Here is a 19003-nt window from a genome sequence, read left to right as displayed (position 1 = left end):
TCTTCATGATGGAATCTTGTGCTTTAACTTTCTGCCATATGTAACCCATTGAATCCTTACTGCTAATTTGTTCGAGCTCTGAAGGTGACACTCCCACAAGTTGCTAAGGAAGTCTTCATTGTGCAACAAGTGTCAAGTGCATCCATCAAATCATTAAACAGTGACTCCTGTTCATCCTGAGCCTTTAATTTCTTATGAGCAAGTTCTTGTCTACATCTGAGACAAAGCATCTGGCTAAGCTTGAGAACTTTATTGGTCAACAGTTTCAGTTTTTCCAACACGAGAAATGAAAACTGGATGTAAATCCCTCTGGTTTTCCCAAACGGATTACAGAAGGCATTTAGGAGAAACTGAAATTTCATCATCCACAGGGCGTAATGGTATGAACGAGTATGGGTGTCTTCAATAAAGTCAAGTCCACATCTAAGTTTTGAAAGATCACTGTCCAAATACGACATTACTTTCAGTGGCTTAAGCTACCTTACCACAATAAAATGGCGAAGGATTGTGAAATCAGTCTCATCTTGACTGCAAGAAAAGATAGCATCTGGCAGTTCTTTATTGATATCCTAAACGCCCCCCCCCCCCCCCAAAAAAAAAAAGAAAAACTGCCCACACAGATTGGTTCAGCCATAAAGTTTTCTAGATCCAAGCTAATCATAAGATAGGAACTGACAAGAAATTGTTTTATCAAGTTTTAACAATGTTTTCAATAAGTCTCAAATAATGTTTGTTGGGGGAATAAAGCCAATAATGAATTTACAAAATCTTTTTGGATCATTTCATCCATAAGCAGGCAGTGGTATAAAATTTAACTATACAGCTTCTGAAGGTTAAAAGATACTCTTTCCAGGCACAGCAAGATTTAAACAATGTTCAAGCAATGTCTTGCCAACATATTCAATGTTTTCTATGTATTACATAACGCCGTATGAAATTTATTCAAGGATGAAATCGCAAAAACTTTTGGGGGTAATTTCATCAGTAGGTAGGTATTTTTTCATTGCAGCTTATAGTCTGGAAGTTTATTTGTACATGAATATACTTAGTGTTCTTATTGGCATAAAAGCAGTTTTCACCGATTTTACTTTGTTTGCTCATTATCATATTCAAACATATGCAATGAATACAAAAAGCAATAACTTTCAGCAATTCTTGTCAGCTATAAGCAGACACGGGACAAAATTTCTGCTTCTGAAGCTGAAGGAATTCTCTTTCAGGATATAGCAAGATAAAACTATTAAAGAATACACAGTTGAGATAAGGGTCCCAAAACCACCCCAAATGTTTTAATCAAACTTGATACAGAAGGTTAGTTTGGAGAGTAAATGAACGACAGAGGCTACTTTACAAAAAGTACAAGACAAAAAGTACAAAAAGTACCAATTCTCTAAACATCATAATTTATGGTTTGTTACAGATGGTGTCTCCAACTCGCACAGCGAATTTTCTGCATTTCTGAAAAAGCACAGCTGTCACCTGATGAATTTAAAAACCTGATCAGTAATATTTTCTTATTCCACACAAAGAGTTTTTCAAGTGCACAACAGCAAGGGCTTTTAAGTTAAGAGTACCTTTCATAAAAGTTATCCGAAGTTAGCTCTTTGGCATGCTTGTAGGAGATACAAACTTTGTCTCTTTAAGAGACTGTAGAAATGGAACCAAAGGAATATTGAGCTGAAACTGAACATATACATATACAACCAAGACACTGGAGAAACGTTTGATAAAATTTCATTTGTTTCTGAAATTGAGCACAGACCCTGGTTCACTTTATGTGGAATGATTCTACTACCATACCCAGAATTCACAAAACTTTTAATATTTCAAAGAGTACTTTCAGTTGCCAATATACTGGAAAAATAAAACCCCGTATTATATAAATATCAGTGATAACTAAATTTCCTCTCTCAAGTACAAAAATTCTGATAGATTATACAGGGGACTAACTGGTAAGGTCACACACTTTTTCAGTGTCTGGGTATTTCGAATTTCCCACCTAATACAGCAACAAAATTTTATGTGAGAAGAAAAACGGTTTGCCGCTGGATCATAAAAGTTGGTCTTTTATTTAATCTTTTATTTTAAATTGGAGGTAGTACAAGGGTAATCCCAAAATCAAGGTCTCCTATTTTTTTATAAATACAGAACTCTGTTTGTGTGGCAGTTGGTCACACTGTTATGAAGAGTGCTTTACGCGCTGTGTTTCAGCATGCGCACGCCGCGCTGAGGCGCTCAGTCTTGGCTTGGCAGCCGTTGAGAATGGAGCAGACGTTGGATGTTACTGCCAAGTGCGAATTGTGCACAGTTATTTGGTTTTTGAACGCAAAGGGCACTGCGCCAATTGAAATTCATCGCCAATTGACAGAAGTGTGTAGCTGGATGTCAAAAACGTTCGTAATTGGTGTAGAGAGTTTGCAGCTGGTCGGTCCAAAATTCACAACAAACAAAGGAGTGTGAGACCGTCAGTTTCTGAGGAGACAGTGTTGAAGGCTGAGCACTAGGACTACAATTAATTAACGCTGACAGGTACTGTGAGACTCTGAAAAAACTAAAACGGGCAGTTCAGAACCGGAGAAGAGGAATGTTGAGCAAGGGCATACACATTCTCCATGACAACGCTCACCCGCACATCACTCGGCAAACTATTGCCCTACTGCAAGAGTTTCAGTAGATCATAATCACCCACCCATCCACCCACCCTATAGACCTGACTTAGCACCCAGTGACTATCACCTGTTCCCTAAGTTAAAAGAACATTTGGCTAGAAAGCGATTCAGCTCCAACGACAATGTTAAAGAAGAGGTTCATAACTTTCTGAACAGCATGACGGCGAGCTGGTATGACATGGGCATACAAAAACTGCCACAGTGTCTACAAAAACGTATCGACAGAAATGGTGATTCTGTCGAAAAATAGCTAAATGTTTAAGCTGTAAACTGATGTAAACCATTGTAGAAATAAAGAGGTGTAAGTAATTATTAAAAAATAGGAGACCTTACTTTTGGATTACCCTCTTATTTCGCCGAAGAGTCAATTTTTCGCATGCGAGATCATCCCAATATGTTGCAGACCGGTTGCAGTGGAGGTGCAGTCTCCAAACTATTGTCAGAGGGTCAAATGCATGCAGAAAATGTTACACATTAGTTAATTAATGGAAAATCTCATATAAAGATGTGAAACAATTACTAACAAAGAGATAGAGGGGCTGGCCAGTACTTACCTCAGCTCAGTACAGCCGATAGAAACACAAAAAAACAACCGAAAATTTAAGTTCCTAGCTTTCGGAATAAATGCTCCTTCATCAGGGAGGAGAGAGGGGAAAGAAAGGGAAGAAGGGAAAGTGGATTTAGTTACTCACAACCCAGGTTATGAAGCAACAGTTGCTTCATAACCTGGGTTGAGTAACTAAATCCACTTTCCCTTCTTCCCTTTCTTTCCCCTCTCTCCTCCCTGATGAAGGAACATTTATTCCGAAAGCTAGGAACTTAAATTTTCGGTTGTTTTTTTGTGTTTCTATCGGCTGTACTGAGCTGAGGTAAGTACTGGCCAGCCCCTCTATCTCTTTGTTAGTAATTGTTACACATTAGTTATTCAGAAGAGTATGAGGCACCTTGAGATTAAGAGCAAGGTGAAACAAGTTATTACACAGATTGTGTAGCTGAAAATACTAATTTTGAAGAACTGAGGCACGCTGTGATATCGATGTTTGTGTGGTTGAATGGTCTGTCAGATACAAACCACATCCAAAGAAACAAACACTTGTCTGATGGCTACACTTTGTAGCAATCTGAATTCAAAACTGGTAAACTTCTTTCAATTTCTATCGATTCAGCTGCTCACATCAGCAACCCCACCACAAGTCTTCCTGTAATGATGAACAAAATTATGTTTTGTTCTCCTTCCACTCCAAGTACCTTGTCAGTTCTAACTGTAGTGTTGTCACGTATGGGTTGCATGGCTACAAATGCAGATGGCACGACTATGCAATATGCCAAACAACTTTCAAGCTACAGATTTGAAATCAGTGTTCTGCAGATTTTGTAATTGTTGAACTGGGTGTAAGCCAAGGAACCAACAAACAAATCAGAGCACTATGTCACTTTGTTGGAAGATTTTAAAAAGTTTCAGAAGTAATCAAAATCTCTTACATCCGCAAGAATATTGGGTCACCATAAAACAGCATTAAATTTATCTGCATAATCACTTCCACAAAGCTGATGTTAATTTTATCAAACACAGATATTAGTTTCTCCAAAAAAATGCATCCCACATTTTCAGGTACCCACTAACTACATGTAACACTGATCGGGAAATAGGTGTTAGCCTATGTGCGAAATTAAGAGTCTGACAGCACTGTTGCTATGTAGTATGTATGAATCCATACCTTTCAAGAGACAATTTAAGCAATTTCTACATACTAACCTTTCTGAAGACAGCTGTTATTATACATGCTTAACTGCGAACAGCTTCAGCTTCAGTGAATTTGATCAACGTCACTAGTACAACTTCTATGCTTCTTACTACATTCCAATTAAATACAGGAAAACTGATTCACATAGGAAACAAAAACCCAACTATACAACAGAAATAAATCAATTTTTCAGGGAATGCCATGGATTCATTAACTTTCGGACAAATGAATGCACTTACTGGAAACAATGCCTGCCCCATGTATGGCTCCATATACTGGTAATAAAGTGACATTATCTTCACCAGACACTGAAGAGCTGCAACTCGCACTTGAGTATCCTGTGATTGGGTAGCTTCACACACAACCTCCATGATGAAGTTCCTCTCCGACTAAAAAAAAGGAAGAATGAAGAAATCTTGAGCTTTGTATCTATGCCTATCAGGTATACCATCCAATCATTACCAAATGAAGATAAAATACTATCTTTTTTACAAACCTCCTTGTCAAAATTTGCTCGGGTGAATTCCAAAGAGTTAAGAAGAGCAGTCGTTGCAGCCAATCTGACTCTGTTACTTGGTTCATTTTGCCTCATTCCATGAATTATTGCAGTAAGTATGTGATTAGATTGTGAAACCAGCACTTCATGTTCCTGAAAGGAAACTGGTTTTTTAGCTATGAATTTTACAGCAGATACACGAAGAATACAAAATCTAAATACTTACAATATCTTGGCATATGTAACCTATGGCTTCGAGTGTTGCTTCCTTCATCATTTCTGTACTCGTTGCACTGATAACATTATTAACCATAATGCCAATCAATTCTGGCCATTGACCAACAGGTAATTCTGCAACTGCCACGTAGGCCACACACTGAGCAGCTGAACTTGGACGGTTATTTTCAGTTCCTAAAGCAGCTAATATCTGGAAAAGCAAATTCAATAATAACAAATATATCAGTACTACTTCAAACATCATGTGTGCAATCAAGAAGGCAACACCACTCACATTCTTCTTAATATAACTTCTGGTCTCCTCTGGAAAACCAAGCCACCTCTGTTGGTACTGTGTCGTAAGAGCAGTGTCCTTGGATGTAAGAGTATTCTTGAGCTGCAGTCCAGCTGCCATTCTCGCCACCGGACTATTGCCACCATGATGCAGTATATCTGATAAGGTTTTCAGGAACTCACCCTAGAAGAAGTAAAAAGATTGCACAGCACTTTTTCTCTATTGCACTTTATAAGGGCAGTTAGCACCTATTAACTAAGGGCACATAGGTTTTTTTTATCCTTTTGAGCAATACTGAGAAAATTTTCAAAAAGATACGTGATTAATGTTCTTTCAAATAATGTGTATTTTGTCTTAAAAATCTGCTTCTCTTCATACAAACTGCTTGGCCTGAAGGTGATCCTTATTTTTACATTTACAGTGCCAAACTAGACCAAAACAAAAATCAATCATTAGCTGCATATAGCAATCTTGATAAGCCCGCCCAGTTAGCCATGTGGTCTAACGCATGACTTTCCACACTGGGAAGGAGTGTCTGGTGCCTGGCACAAATCCGCCTGGTGGACTTGTGACGAGGTCTGGTGAGCTGGCCAGTCTCGACGGTTGTTATGTGGTTTTCCATCTGCCTCGGCAAATGCAGGCTGGTTCCTCTTATTCCGCCACAGCTCCACTATGTAGGCGATTGCTGCAAAAACAAGTTCTCCACGTACGCATACGCCACCATTACTCTAACACGCAAACATAGGGGTTACACTCGTCTGGTGTGAGACATTCTCTGAGGGGTGGGTGAGGGGTCCACCAGGGGGGGGGGGGGGGGGGGCGAATCGCACAATAACCCTGAAAGAGTTGTTCAGTGTGGGGTGGCGGAGGGGTGAAGTGGACTGCGGTAGTCATGTGGTGGTGGACCACTGCGGCTGCGACGGGGACCGAGCCTCTCCATTTCCAAGCCTTCAGTTAACATACAATACAACCCGTTGATAAACTTTTTGTAGAAATTTCACAAACCAATTTTCAATTAACGGTTCACATATTTCTTAAGATTCAAAATTAACTTACCATTCATCACAGCATACAATTCATCAATTCTGAACTACTTGCTTAATGTTGTCACTGCCAAATGCCACGAGAAAAATCACTCTTTTGTGTTTTGAAATATGACGGCCCAAATGTATAAACATTCTCCTTACCACCTTATGGAATACATAATTGAAAAAGGATTCTTTTAAATGGTATAGTCACAGACACCTCTCACACATCATAGTCTTTGCAGGTTTCGATAGTAAGATATTTCAGACTATTTTAAATTACAAATAAACTGTACTTGTCAAGCTCACAAAATTATATTACTAACTGAAAATCTTACATTTTTGTCTTCTTAGACAGTAGTAATACCCATTACAGTTATTATGATGCAGCAAGGTCCTAGAGATTTTATTGACTGTTTACCAGGAGGAACAAAGGGGTGATGCTTTGCTGTATGTGAACTCCAAACATCTCAATATAAACTGTCTCCATATGAAACTGAGACCGGAACTAATGATATTAGCATTTCATTGATTTAGTGGTTATTAAAGCTAATTAACTAATACCTCTTCATACATTTCAAAGCACTTTTCCTCAGCCAAAGTGTTACAAATGTGTGCCTAAATCTGGAGATGGTTTTCACTGTTATGAATAGTTGGGGGAGGGGCTTTGTGAAATAAGAGTGGACAATAACAGTTGCTAAACATTATTTATCCAGCTCTTAGTGAAGTTTATGTAAAAGACAACCTTTATTACTTGTTTCATTAAATTTTTGCTATGAACAATAAACATTTGTGATATGCTATTCAAACAAAGCTGTCCAATACTCATGAATACACATTTTCAACAGTTTGCTTGCAAGCACAAAAAGTTTGTGATACTAATAGAGTGAACTTAAATAGGAGCCTAAAAATTAATTGTGACCTACTCCTAGTACAGTACTCCACGAATTTCTTAGAAGAATCAAAAGATGCACATGTTAATAAGTATGTCACACAAAGCTATATAATACCAGAGTTCAACACAGCTTCAGTAGCATGAACTGTCTAAAAACTCCATATGAACTGTCTCTGTTCTGACAAGCCTTGGCTAAACTGGCCTGTTGGTTATCTTATGCAGTTTAGTATGTACACACGTAACTGTGAAAAGCTTTGTAATTATTTAGTGAACAGTCTTTTTTGTAAATATTTAATATATTATTTTATTGTTCTGACATGTTCCACATCCTGAATACTGTATCTAATTTAAGCACAACCCACATAAATTAACAATTTTGTCTGATCATACATTCAAAAAAGCAGTGAAACCTTAGCAAGCTAATAACTACCAATCACTTAAGTGTCTCCCAAAAATAACCCACTATTCATTTGCCCAAGTTTTATGTAATTAACACTAAGCTGTGACTGTTAGAATTATACTTAAGGATCAGCACATATTAAATCATACATTAGAGCATAATGAGTGGAAAAATTTATTATGTTTGTTTACTGTATGGAAGTACCTATGGAGTAAACAGGAGTACTCAATACTCGACTGATGTTTAACTTCAAGAAATAGTAATTGCTCACTATTCTGAGATGACATGAAAGAAAATGTAAACAATTTCAAAATTACTGATGTTACAACGATGAAACTGATGCCACTGTAAAGGTCTCTTCTGTTCCACCATTTGGTTTTATGAGAAGCTAAAACATATTTTTTAAACCAAATAAAATTTATTTTTCTTAAATATGTTCTGTCTATGTAGGCCAATGAATATAAATAGGTTTGAAATTACAAAATGAGAGTGAATTTGTTCCAGTGCAATTGCTTTGTGTAGCATTACTTTTCTCCTTTTTTAAACAAAAAAAGAGATATGTTGATTAAAATCATTCTTATGCAGTAGTCTGTTTTAAGTAACTTTTCCTTTAAATATATCTTCAGGCATATGGTATGGGAGGGGTAAACATATTACTAAATTCTCATCAAGTATAATATTATGGCTTGTTTTGGATGGACAGTACTGATTTCAGGTTTGTTATTAAAATATTAGTGTTTTTATGTATTATAATAACCATGACAGCACGGATTTTACTAAACAGTTCCCACATAAAAAATGTTTCTTTTCCGTATGCACCAACTTTTTTCATAACAGCTGAGAGCGAAGCCAGCTAAACTTTATGAAAGGCTGTCCACACACAGCATTTGTGCACAATCTAGTGCAGATGCTGACAATTTGTCTTGTCCAATTAGAGAAACCTATGAGAAAGTAACTGACAGTCAAATACAAGCTCTTAACCATATAATTCCCATATTATTGATCATGAAGTTTTTGCATTGTGTCGATGGCCTTTCATTTCCTGAGAGTTCCTCACATTTGAATTACCATATATGTGTAACTACAGTTTTGTCCTAAATTACTGCACACATACTATATTTCACATAAATACAAAATCTTGCCAGTGACAATGATACATAGTGTATCTCACAATTTTAATTTAAATTGCAAAGAGGCAGTTTCATATGCCACATGCAATCATGTTTTACCCAAACCACTACTGCTTCGTCTCATAAGCTTGCATGTTCCCAGTTGACTGCCGCTCTACCATTCACAATACCCACCATCACTCTCAGGAAAAGAAGCAGCAGTTAACATACAAGACAGTGTATGGACAGCACATGGTAAGCTTTTACTTTAAAGCACTCCTACAGTCCTCCTTTAACCCCTCTTCTGAATGACTTCTTTCTTGGCCCGTTTACCACATGCCTGTTTTTAGCTGTCTTCCATTATGTCAGCTGGGACTGACGTATAGTCTTTGTGTTCTATACTTATGACTTGGGCGCGTATGACCCCAGTTGTTTTCAGCGCCCTAAAGCAAAATGAAACCAAACCAAAATTCATTAACACCTGATTTCAAAAACTAAGCGAGCAGCATAGCGCAGTGGTTAGTACACTGGAGGACAATGGTTCAAACCCATGCCTGCCCATCCTGACAAGACTTTCTGTGATTTCCTTAAATCACTGACACTGGACTCACATTCGGGAGGACAATGGTTCAAACCCATGCCTGCCCATCCTAACAACACTTTCTGAGATTGCCTTAAATCGCTGAAGTGAAATGCTGGAATGGTGCCTTGAAAAGGGCATGGCCACTTTTATTCCCCATCCTTCCCTAATCCGAGCTTGTGCTCCATCTCTAATGACCTAACTGTCAATGCAATGTTGAACATTAATCTCTTATTCCTCATCCTCAAAACCTACATTGTCTCATTTAAAACACATTTCATCCAATGATTAAAAATTATATTCAAACAGTTTACAATAAGTAACAAACATACAGCACAACATTTAAGAAATGTTGACACTTATCTGGGGGAGAATGCTGGAGTATCAAAAGTAGTGTAGCACGTAACTGTGAGTGACAAATTACAAAATAGCCAGCACTGCTGGTGTGGAGGAATGTATTAAGACGTGAAGCTTTATGAACAGATCTTCACAAAAATGATGACCCTACACATCAAATAATTACCTGGGCCTATAAAGAAGTCAACCATTTGTACAGCATAAGCACTCCACAGAGATCTCATACTACTAATACTGCACAATGAGAGTATTAATAACATCCATGAATACAATATCCATCCAAAGTAATATGGATTCCAATAACGGGAGTTCATTAGAACAAGCATAGAAGATAAGACTTCAGAACTAAAATCTGACCACTGTTCCACTCAAGAAATTATTCTCATCGTGTGGTGGACATGAAATGACTACGAAAACACGTACTAGGAAACCTAAGTTTTGTCATCTGTCTGCAGACTTACTTTAAACCAAAACTAGTGTGTAGCAGATTCGTCTACACTTATCAAACTCATCCATATTGACAGATGTTGTGCAGTGGATTGATTATCATAATTTAGTCACATACAATAGTATGAGAGTCGCCAAAATGTTAGTTTGTGTACAAAGTAGTTTATAAACAGTTTCAAAAACTTTTGAAGTATACCAGTCTACAAGAAAATACTAAGATTCTTGGAGAAACGTCATGGTTTGCATACCAAATTTGTTTGTGCCGCTTGTTCCAGATAATTTTGTGCCTGTTCCAATTCAGTTTTATCTAGAAACAGAAAAAGAAAATACGTCAAAAGCAGTGAAATATTGGCCATTAGGTGACATTGACGAAAATAAAAAAAATTATTTCTTCACGAATTATACATAAAAATACAATGCATTACATCACAGAAGAAAGTTTGGTGGTACTTTCATCACCCAGGCATCAACTTTAAAAAAAGAATTGTAAAATATCTCTTCCCTCGCCCCATGGCTGAATTGCCATGAGACATCATCAACGAATTTGAACGAATATCACTACACACTTTTAAAGACGAATTGCTTATTCCAACACATACCTGGCGAAACAGTCTTCTCCAACACTTGAATTAGTTCCATTGTAACTTCGGGATTCATTTTCATTCAATTACGATCTATATTGTCAATTTCTAATCAAAATTTAACGCGAATATTGTCTCCCGTTTCCACCACAACCGGCAATCACCCACATGTAAATTGTACCACTGCGCAAGAATCCAACGACGAACGCAGTTGAGGAATCACTGAAATATTTTGGAAACCCATAAAATCAAAGTTACACCCTTATATTTACGACATATTTTACTAACATACGCTCCAATTTGGAATACGTGATTCAGAAAGTATCCAATCTTGAAATACAACAGGTACTATATTTTTGTAACTATGAATCACAGAAAGTAGCAATATGAAAAATTTCGCGCCATCAAGTCTTTGATCAAACAATCGATACAATAAATTAATTCCTTAGTGCACTAAACATTATAATGCATTCTAGCACTTCGAAAAATTTAGGTAGAAATTCAAATGAAAAAAAAAAAACACTCCAAAGTAGCAAGTCAATGGTACGACAAGTTGCTGGTAACGCAAAAACGAAATGTATGAAAAAAATAGATACGTGTCTTTTTGCTGGGAAAATATAACAGTGGAAAGACATTACACAATCTTAAATTCCTTCCATCATCAGTAATACATGACAGCAGTTTCTTCTACTTAGGTGCACTATATTGCTGCAGATTCATCATCGGGAAGCACATCATCCATGCCGTACGTACTTACGTTAGGTTTGTACAAATAACGAAACAGTTATTTTTTCTGAAAACTGTATTTAACTTTATTGTTTTACTGTTTATATTGCACGATCTTATTCAATACAAAAGTTTTTCTCCGTTGAATAGGCTTACATTTGCCTTACCCTACTTAATTAAGCCTGACAAGGCAGCACGCGCTTGAGTATTGAGCTCGTGACGATAAGTAGTTGATTGTGTAATAACTGTCAATTAAGTTACTATTACACCACAAGGAAGTTAATTAGAACTAATTTCATCTTATCTATTTAAGGTTTCACTTGCTTCAACGCAATCCTCAACAACAACAACAAAAATCTGAAGGGCCCGTGTCCGCGTACTTTAGATGTAGGTTTTCATACAAATTTAAGACGTTTGAGTAGATATTAAGTGAAGAATTTAGGTAGTTTTCGTTACACATATATTTAGTAGAGCCGTATCTGCTCGGGGAATTAAAGGTATTTAGTACTATCTTATATTTCTTTCCAAAACGCGTTAAGTCCCTGTCGCTCATGCACTATCTTAGGCCTAATTTTTCGGGTATACAAGTTTTGAGTTTTAACGTTATTTTAAGTGCATTACGTTACTATAGTAATAGAATGCATATATAATAGTGGTACACCTAATTTTAAGAAACTCTTGAGATATGTAGTTAATAGAATATTACTGTTATTGTCTAGATGAATTTTATAACTAGATTTTAAACCACCATAAGTGACAAGACTGTGTTTCAGTTGCCATAGGAAAGATAGTGCAATGGTTCTATGCAGCTGTTGTAGCAGATAAATACTCCGGGGGGAATGTAGTGGCATGGGAGTTGCAGAAGTAAAGGGTCTCTTCCATGGTATTGGAAAGTACGTTCAAAGACTAGGAAAGCAGCAGAGCAGGAAGTGAAGATTACAGCACTTACGGCTGAATTAGATAGTACTGGGGAGGAGCTGATGAGGTTGAGGGGGGGGGGGGGGAGAATATTGACTACAGATGGGAAGTGGTACTAAGGAAAAGGGGCCACAGAAAAAGAACAGTATCTGACAGTTTCATCATTGGCACAAACAATAAATTTGCCATGATACCTCAGTTAACCAACGAAGAGGCTCAGGTAGATGTAACTGTAGTTTATACTCAACATACTTTCACCAGGAAACCAAGTGTTTCAAAAAAAGTAGAAAGAACGAGGAAAGTTCTGTTGCTAGGTAGTAGCCATGGAAGACGAATGATCAGACCCAGCTGAACAGTTTTATCAGGAGGGTCAATATGGAGTTAGATCAGCTGATTTTGGTGGAAACATTGACAGGCATGGGTTTTGTTCCTGTTGATGCTATAGGTAGCTGGGACTTCAGGAGGCATGCTTTGCATCTCAATAGAAAAGGGAGAGGTATACTGCCCAGGCCAATAGCAAAATCTTTTGAGGGGTGGGGGGGGGAGGGGCTGGGGGGGGTACACTGAAACTTGTGGGAGTACCTCTTTTTTACGCTAAGATCAGTGTCCAATAATTCAGTAGTGAATTAAATAAAGCTTAATGAGAATCTCAGAAAAGCAGGTACTAAAGATGTTAAAATATCACAAGACTCTCATAAAATTACTGTGAAAAATAATATTAGTAAATCACAAGATTCTCATAAAAGTACAGTTAAAATACACTCTTGGAAATTGAAATAAGAACACCGTGAATTCATTGTCCCAGGAAGGGGAAACTTTATTGACACATTCCTGGGGTCAGATACATCACATGATCACACTGACAGAACCACAGGCACATAGACACAGGCAACAGAGCATGCACAATGTCGGCACTAGTACAGTGTATATCCACCTTTCGCAGCAATGCAGGCTGCTATTCTCCCATGGAGACGATCGTAGAGATGCTGGATGTAGTCCTGTGGAACGGCTTGCCATGCCATTTCCACCTGGCGCCTCAGTTGGACCAGCTTTCGTGATGGACGTGCTGACCGCGTGAGGCGACGCTTCATCCAGTCCCAAACATGCTCAATGGGGGACAGATCCGGAGATCTTGCTGGCCAGGGTAGTTGACTTACACCTTCTAGAGCACGTTGGGTGGCACGGGATACATGCGGACGTGCATTGTCCTGTTGGAACAGCAAGTTCCCTTGTCGGTCTAGAAATGGTAGAACGATGGGTTCGATGACGGTTTGGATGTACCGTGCACTATTCAGTGTCCCCTCGACGATCACCAGAGGTGTACGGCCAGTGTAGGAGATCGCTCCCCACACCATGATGCCGGGTGTTGGCCCTGTGTGCCTCGGTCGTATGCAGTCCTGATTGTGGCGCTCACCTGCACGGCGCCAAACACGCATACGACCATCATTGGCACCAAGGCAGAAGCGACTCTCATCGCTGAAGACGACACGTCTCCATTCGTCCCTCCATTCACGCCTGTCGCGACACCACTGGAGGCGGGCTGCACGATGTTGGGGCGTGAGCGGAAGACGGCCTAACGGTGTGCGGGACCGTAGCCCAGCTTCATGGAGACGGTTGCGAATAGTCCTCGCCGATACCCCAGGAGCAACAGTGTCCCTAATTTGCTGGGAAGTGGCGGTGCGGTCCCCTACGGCACTGCGTAGGATCCTACGGTCTTGGCGTGCATCCGTGCGTCGCTGCGGTCCGGTCCCTGGTCGACGGGCACGTGCACCTTCCGCCGACCACTGGCGACAACATCGATGTACTGTGGAGACCTCAGGCCCCACGTGTTGAGCAATTCGGCGGTACGTCCACCCGGCCTCCCGCATGCCCACTATACGCCGTCGCTCAAAGTCCGTCAACTGCACATACGGTTCACGTTCACGCTGTCGCGGCATGCTACCAGTGTTAAAGACTGCGATGGAGCTCCGTATGCCACGGCAAACTGGCTGACACTGACGGCAGCGGTGCACAAATGCTGCGCAGCTAGCGCCATTCGACGGCCAACACCGCGGTTCCTGGTGTGTCCGCTGTGCCGTGCGTGTGATCATTGCTTGTACAGCCCTCTCGCAGTGTCCGGAGCAAGTATGGTGGGTCTGACACACCGGTGTCAATGTGTTCTTTTTTCCATTTCCAGGAGTGTAGTTATAGTATATTGCATCAGAATATCAAGGGATTAAAAAACAAAGTAGTTGACCTTCTTGTTTGTTTAGAATATTCAGAAACTGAGTGTGAAACTGAGTATACCGGCAGATGCCAAGCCAAACAGATGCACCACCAACAGTAGCAGCAATAGCAGTTGTCTGATTTACAGTAATTTAGTTTAGTTTCTGTTTTTTTCCAAGTGTTTCTGCAGAGAAGCGAACTACATCTGTGTGTTTAACTGTGAAGACTAGTGGTTAACTAATTACTCTAACAAGGGGAGGCCACGACGTTTGTCACGTGGATTTACTGTAAACTTCGTACACTCGTAGTACTCCATGAGGACAACAAAATGTGTAAGCAATAGCGCGTACTTCTCAAGCGTTACAGCGAAAATCGCAAAATAATTTCAGTCGTCGAATATATATCTATGCGTGGCCATTGTAACCTGAAGCGGCTGTAGCCGAATGGTGACGGCACGTTAGCTCAGCACAGTCTGCCTTCGGCAGGGCAATAGAGCGGACGCGTCCGTGTTGACCGCTTGCAGAGCGCTAGCTCGCGTTGTTTACTTTCTGACCGCCGTTGCTTAAGTGCCGGCTTCCCTGTATGATCTATGGCGAACCGTTACCGTAAATCTACACTCCGATTTATTTTCTGCAACGATTTTGCACGACCCAAAGCACTCGAGGTGCAACGTTTTCTGCGAGAGGAAGTGAAGATCCCAGCGACCGATGTTATCGGCATACATTTGTCAATCGTGAGCAGCACGGTCTATGTTAAAATCATTAAAGACGCGACTTGCGAACGCATCCTACATGAGATCAAACAGAGGCTCTGCTTCTGTCATGCTGACGGCAATGTGAAGGAGGTAACCGTCGACCACGCAGGCTTAGGTATGCGAACGATACGCATTTTCGAATTGCCATTCGAACTTCCTGCTGAGGAAGTCGTCGCGGGACTCCGCCCATACGGCACAGTCCACGGCCACACTGCGGAGAAGTGGACACAGTTACGGACGTATCCTGTCCTAAACGGGGTCCGACAGGTCACCATTCATCTCCGAAGCCACGTCTCATCCTACTTACAGATCGGCGGATGCTGTGCAATAATTATATACGACGGCCAGCCTCGCACCTGTTCCGGGTGCGGCAAAGAAGGCGACCTTAGATCCGAATGCCTACAACGGCGTATTACGCAACTTCCAGCTGCCGAAGAACACCCACGTCGCAACCTACAGTGCTACCGGTGACCTACGCCGCTGCTCTAGCTTCTCCTACCGCTTTGCAACACCGCCCGGGCGCCACCAACGACACGACCAACGAGCCCGAACAGACACCGACGGAGAGCACCTCAGACGGCTCGCCGCCTCAGCCGGCTATCGACGTCGCTCCGACGATGCCGACGCAACCAGACGCTGACCCTGACCTCGGAATCACGATGAAGATCGACTCGCTCATCGTGCCTAAAGCGGCCTTCCTGCCAGAGCGACGCGACTCCCTTCCGTCGTCGGACACGGAGGGTCGCACAAGTAAACAACGTTCTCCGAAACGTCGCAAGCGAAGACGTCGCACAGTTTCCGGCCAAGAGGAGACTTAACAAGTTGAGCAGGACGCTACCATCGACCAGCACAAGGACCCAGAACCCGCTGCTGCTGACGAAGGTGTTATGAGCGCGGTGTGCCTGCGCCCTGTGCTGACGCTCAACTAAATCATGAACGTATCACAGGTGACACTACACCACGCACCATTCCAACGTCTTCTGTAGACAAAATGGACGATACACCGGTGCCCGCTTCCATGGCGTGGCACGAGGAGGAGATCGAGGAGCAGGACCTGTTACTGGACCCTGCACCATCAGGGCCGAACCACTAATCGTACTCTCCAGGATCCCCTGTGGGCCAGCGGGATAATGTTCCACTGCTTCGCCCGAGCCCTTGTGCGGACGTCGGACTGGACCAGTCTCCAGCAGTCTGCCACCAGGCCTACCGGATAGCAACCATCAACACCAACATCCGTTCCAGGGTGAAAATGCGCCTTATGCAGGAAATGTTCTGTTCTTCGGATATTGATTTCGCCCTTCTGCAGGAAGTACACTTGGCTAGTCTGCCGGATATCAATGGCTATACCGCCCACACCTCCGCAAGTGATCCTATGGGTCACGGAGTGGCCATCTACGTCCGCCACAGAATTTCTGTGACCGACGTAGCCTTCCTTCCATCAGCTCCAATCATGGCACTCACTGCCATGGGGACACACATCATTAATGTCTACGCTCCCTCAGGCACTGACTGACAGCATGAAAGAGCCCAGTTTTATTCCAAGGAAATCGCTCCCCTGTTTTTAGGGCGTTATGACCACTGCATACTAAGAGGTGATTTCAACTGCGTTATGCATCCCAAAGATTAGATTCCCCACTATACTACATCCCAGGAACTCCGTATAGTGGTGCAAGACCTCCTGCTTCACAATACCTGGGAAGTTCAACACGGCGACTGTTCTGGCCATACCTTACTTACCAGTCATTCCGCAAGCCGACTAGACAGGATATATGCCTCACAAACTCTTGAATCTGCGATACAGGGCGCCGAACACTGGCTGCTAGCCTTTTCCGACCATTCCACGTACATCTGTACGGTCCTCCTTCCGCTGCAATCAGTATGGCGCAGCCATGCGCCATGGAAACTCAATACTTCTCACCTGCATGACCTGGCAAGTCGCCAACAAGTCATTGAAACGTGGACAGCCTGTGAACGACGCCTTCCTCTCTCGACATTGACATGGTCGTTGGACTGCGCCAAGCTGGCGATCCGGACGACACTAAAGAGATACGGGAAGGACATGGCCGACTGGCATCGCAACACCGTTGACTTCTATTACGCGCTTCTCCGAGATCTGGACGCTAAACCACCAACCCCAGACAACCAGTTGGAACGGCAAAGAACTAAGGCGAAGATAATTGCGCTGGCACACTGGAAATTGCAAGGGGTGGTGATACGGACGCGACACCACGATCACCCGGGTTTAGAAATTCCATCCATGCATCATATAGTGTCCGACGAACGACGGCGTCGTCGGCAGATCATTAGCACTCTGACCACGCCTCGTGGCACGCAGGTGACCACTTAGAATGACATTGTCCACACATTCGTTGAGCACTACTGTAGTCCTTACAGTGAAGAAGATGCAGCTCCTGCAGCAGACGACTCCATTTTGCATTACGTCGCGAGCACCCTCCCCCACACGGAGGCGGATGCTTTGAGAGTGGCGGTCACGCGAGACGAAGTCAACAACGCAGTCGCCAAGGGTGCTGTCAACAGATCGCCCAGCATTGACGACTTACCGATTAAATTTTACCGTACCTTTCGGGACCTCATGGCACCACGGTGGATGACTATGTATCAAGAGCTGATGACATCTGACGAAGCAATCCCACCCACCTTTGCTGAAGGCATCATCATACCAGTACACAAACCAGCCCGTGGTTCGATGGTCATGAGTTACAGACTGCTCACCCTATTCAATGCCGGTTACAAGATTTTCGCGCGCTTACCGGCAATGCAGCTCCGAACAATACTCCCTCATATCCTCTCGCCAGAGCAAACGACGCCTGGAGGACAGGTTAACATACAGACTGCCACAGGGGAATGCCGCGACTTAATTGCGATGGCAGCAGCCTGCAGACTCCATGCAGCATTCGTCGCTATAGACTTCGACAGCGCCTTCGATAAAGTGCGCCATCGTTTCCTGTTTTCGGTGGCAACCTGAATGGGCATCCCCCCTCCGCTTCTCGACGTCATCCGTCGTCTTTACAACAGTGCCAGTCCACATGTCCAAGTCAATGGACGATTTGCAGGGCCGGTACCTATCTGCCGTTCGATACGGCAGGGATGCCCCATCTCTACCCTCCTGTATGCCATTGCCCTTGAGCCCCTCATTGGGGGCTTGATAACCAAGTTCTCTAGCCTCACCCTACGCCAACACACTTTTCGCTGTCAGTCATGTGCTGATGACCTCCTCCTCCACATTCGCTCTGGCTCTGAGATTCGAGCAGTCCTCAAAATGATTACCCGTTATCGGGCTGCCGCTGGCAGTGCCATGAATGTCGCCAAATCTTCTGCAATGCACATTGAATGAGGCCTCCAGGAGGGTGAAGTGGCACCCCTGCCGCTTGTGCATACCTTCCGGTAGCTGGGCATTACCTTTACACCCACGGTCACACACACAGCGGCAACGAATTCTCGTCGCCTGTTACACGTCATATGCAACGACGTCCGCCAGAACCTCTTGCGCCGCTAGGACACACTTCAACGGGTTGAGTTTCTTAATCTTTATGTGGCATCAAAATTGGTCCACATCGCTCAAGT

The 19003-nt window shown here is 42.3% G+C and overlaps 1 protein-coding gene across 2 annotated transcripts in view; it reads right to left on the bottom strand.

The window, feature by feature from the left end:
* LOC126272883 (importin subunit beta-1) overlaps window positions 1-11190 on the bottom strand; it is a 50944-nt gene extending 39754 nt beyond the window's left edge. Inside the window, exons 1-7 of one of the 2 annotated variants that reach the window (XM_049976129.1) lie at window positions 11125-11190; window positions 10834-11037; window positions 10483-10541; window positions 5422-5604; window positions 5137-5337; window positions 4911-5063; window positions 4654-4803 (exon numbers count right to left, since the gene is read on the bottom strand). In XM_049976129.1, coding sequence (XP_049832086.1) covers window positions 4654-4803; window positions 4911-5063; window positions 5137-5337; window positions 5422-5604; window positions 10483-10541; window positions 10834-10897 — 810 coding nt within the window. In that variant the 5' untranslated portion in view covers window positions 10898-11037; window positions 11125-11190. Of the gene's footprint in view, window positions 1-4653; window positions 4804-4910; window positions 5064-5136; window positions 5338-5421; window positions 5605-10482; window positions 10542-10833 lie in introns of both variants that reach the window. The other variant, XM_049976128.1, reaches the window with a different exon arrangement.
* Window positions 11191-19003: the final 7813 nt, after the last annotated feature.

This window comes from Schistocerca gregaria, chromosome 5, assembly GCF_023897955.1.
Source record: "Schistocerca gregaria isolate iqSchGreg1 chromosome 5, iqSchGreg1.2, whole genome shotgun sequence".
Classification (NCBI taxonomy): domain Eukaryota; kingdom Metazoa; phylum Arthropoda; class Insecta; order Orthoptera; family Acrididae; genus Schistocerca; species Schistocerca gregaria.
The sequence above is the reverse complement of the archived record's forward strand: the minus strand, read 5'-3'. Positions and strand labels throughout refer to the sequence as shown.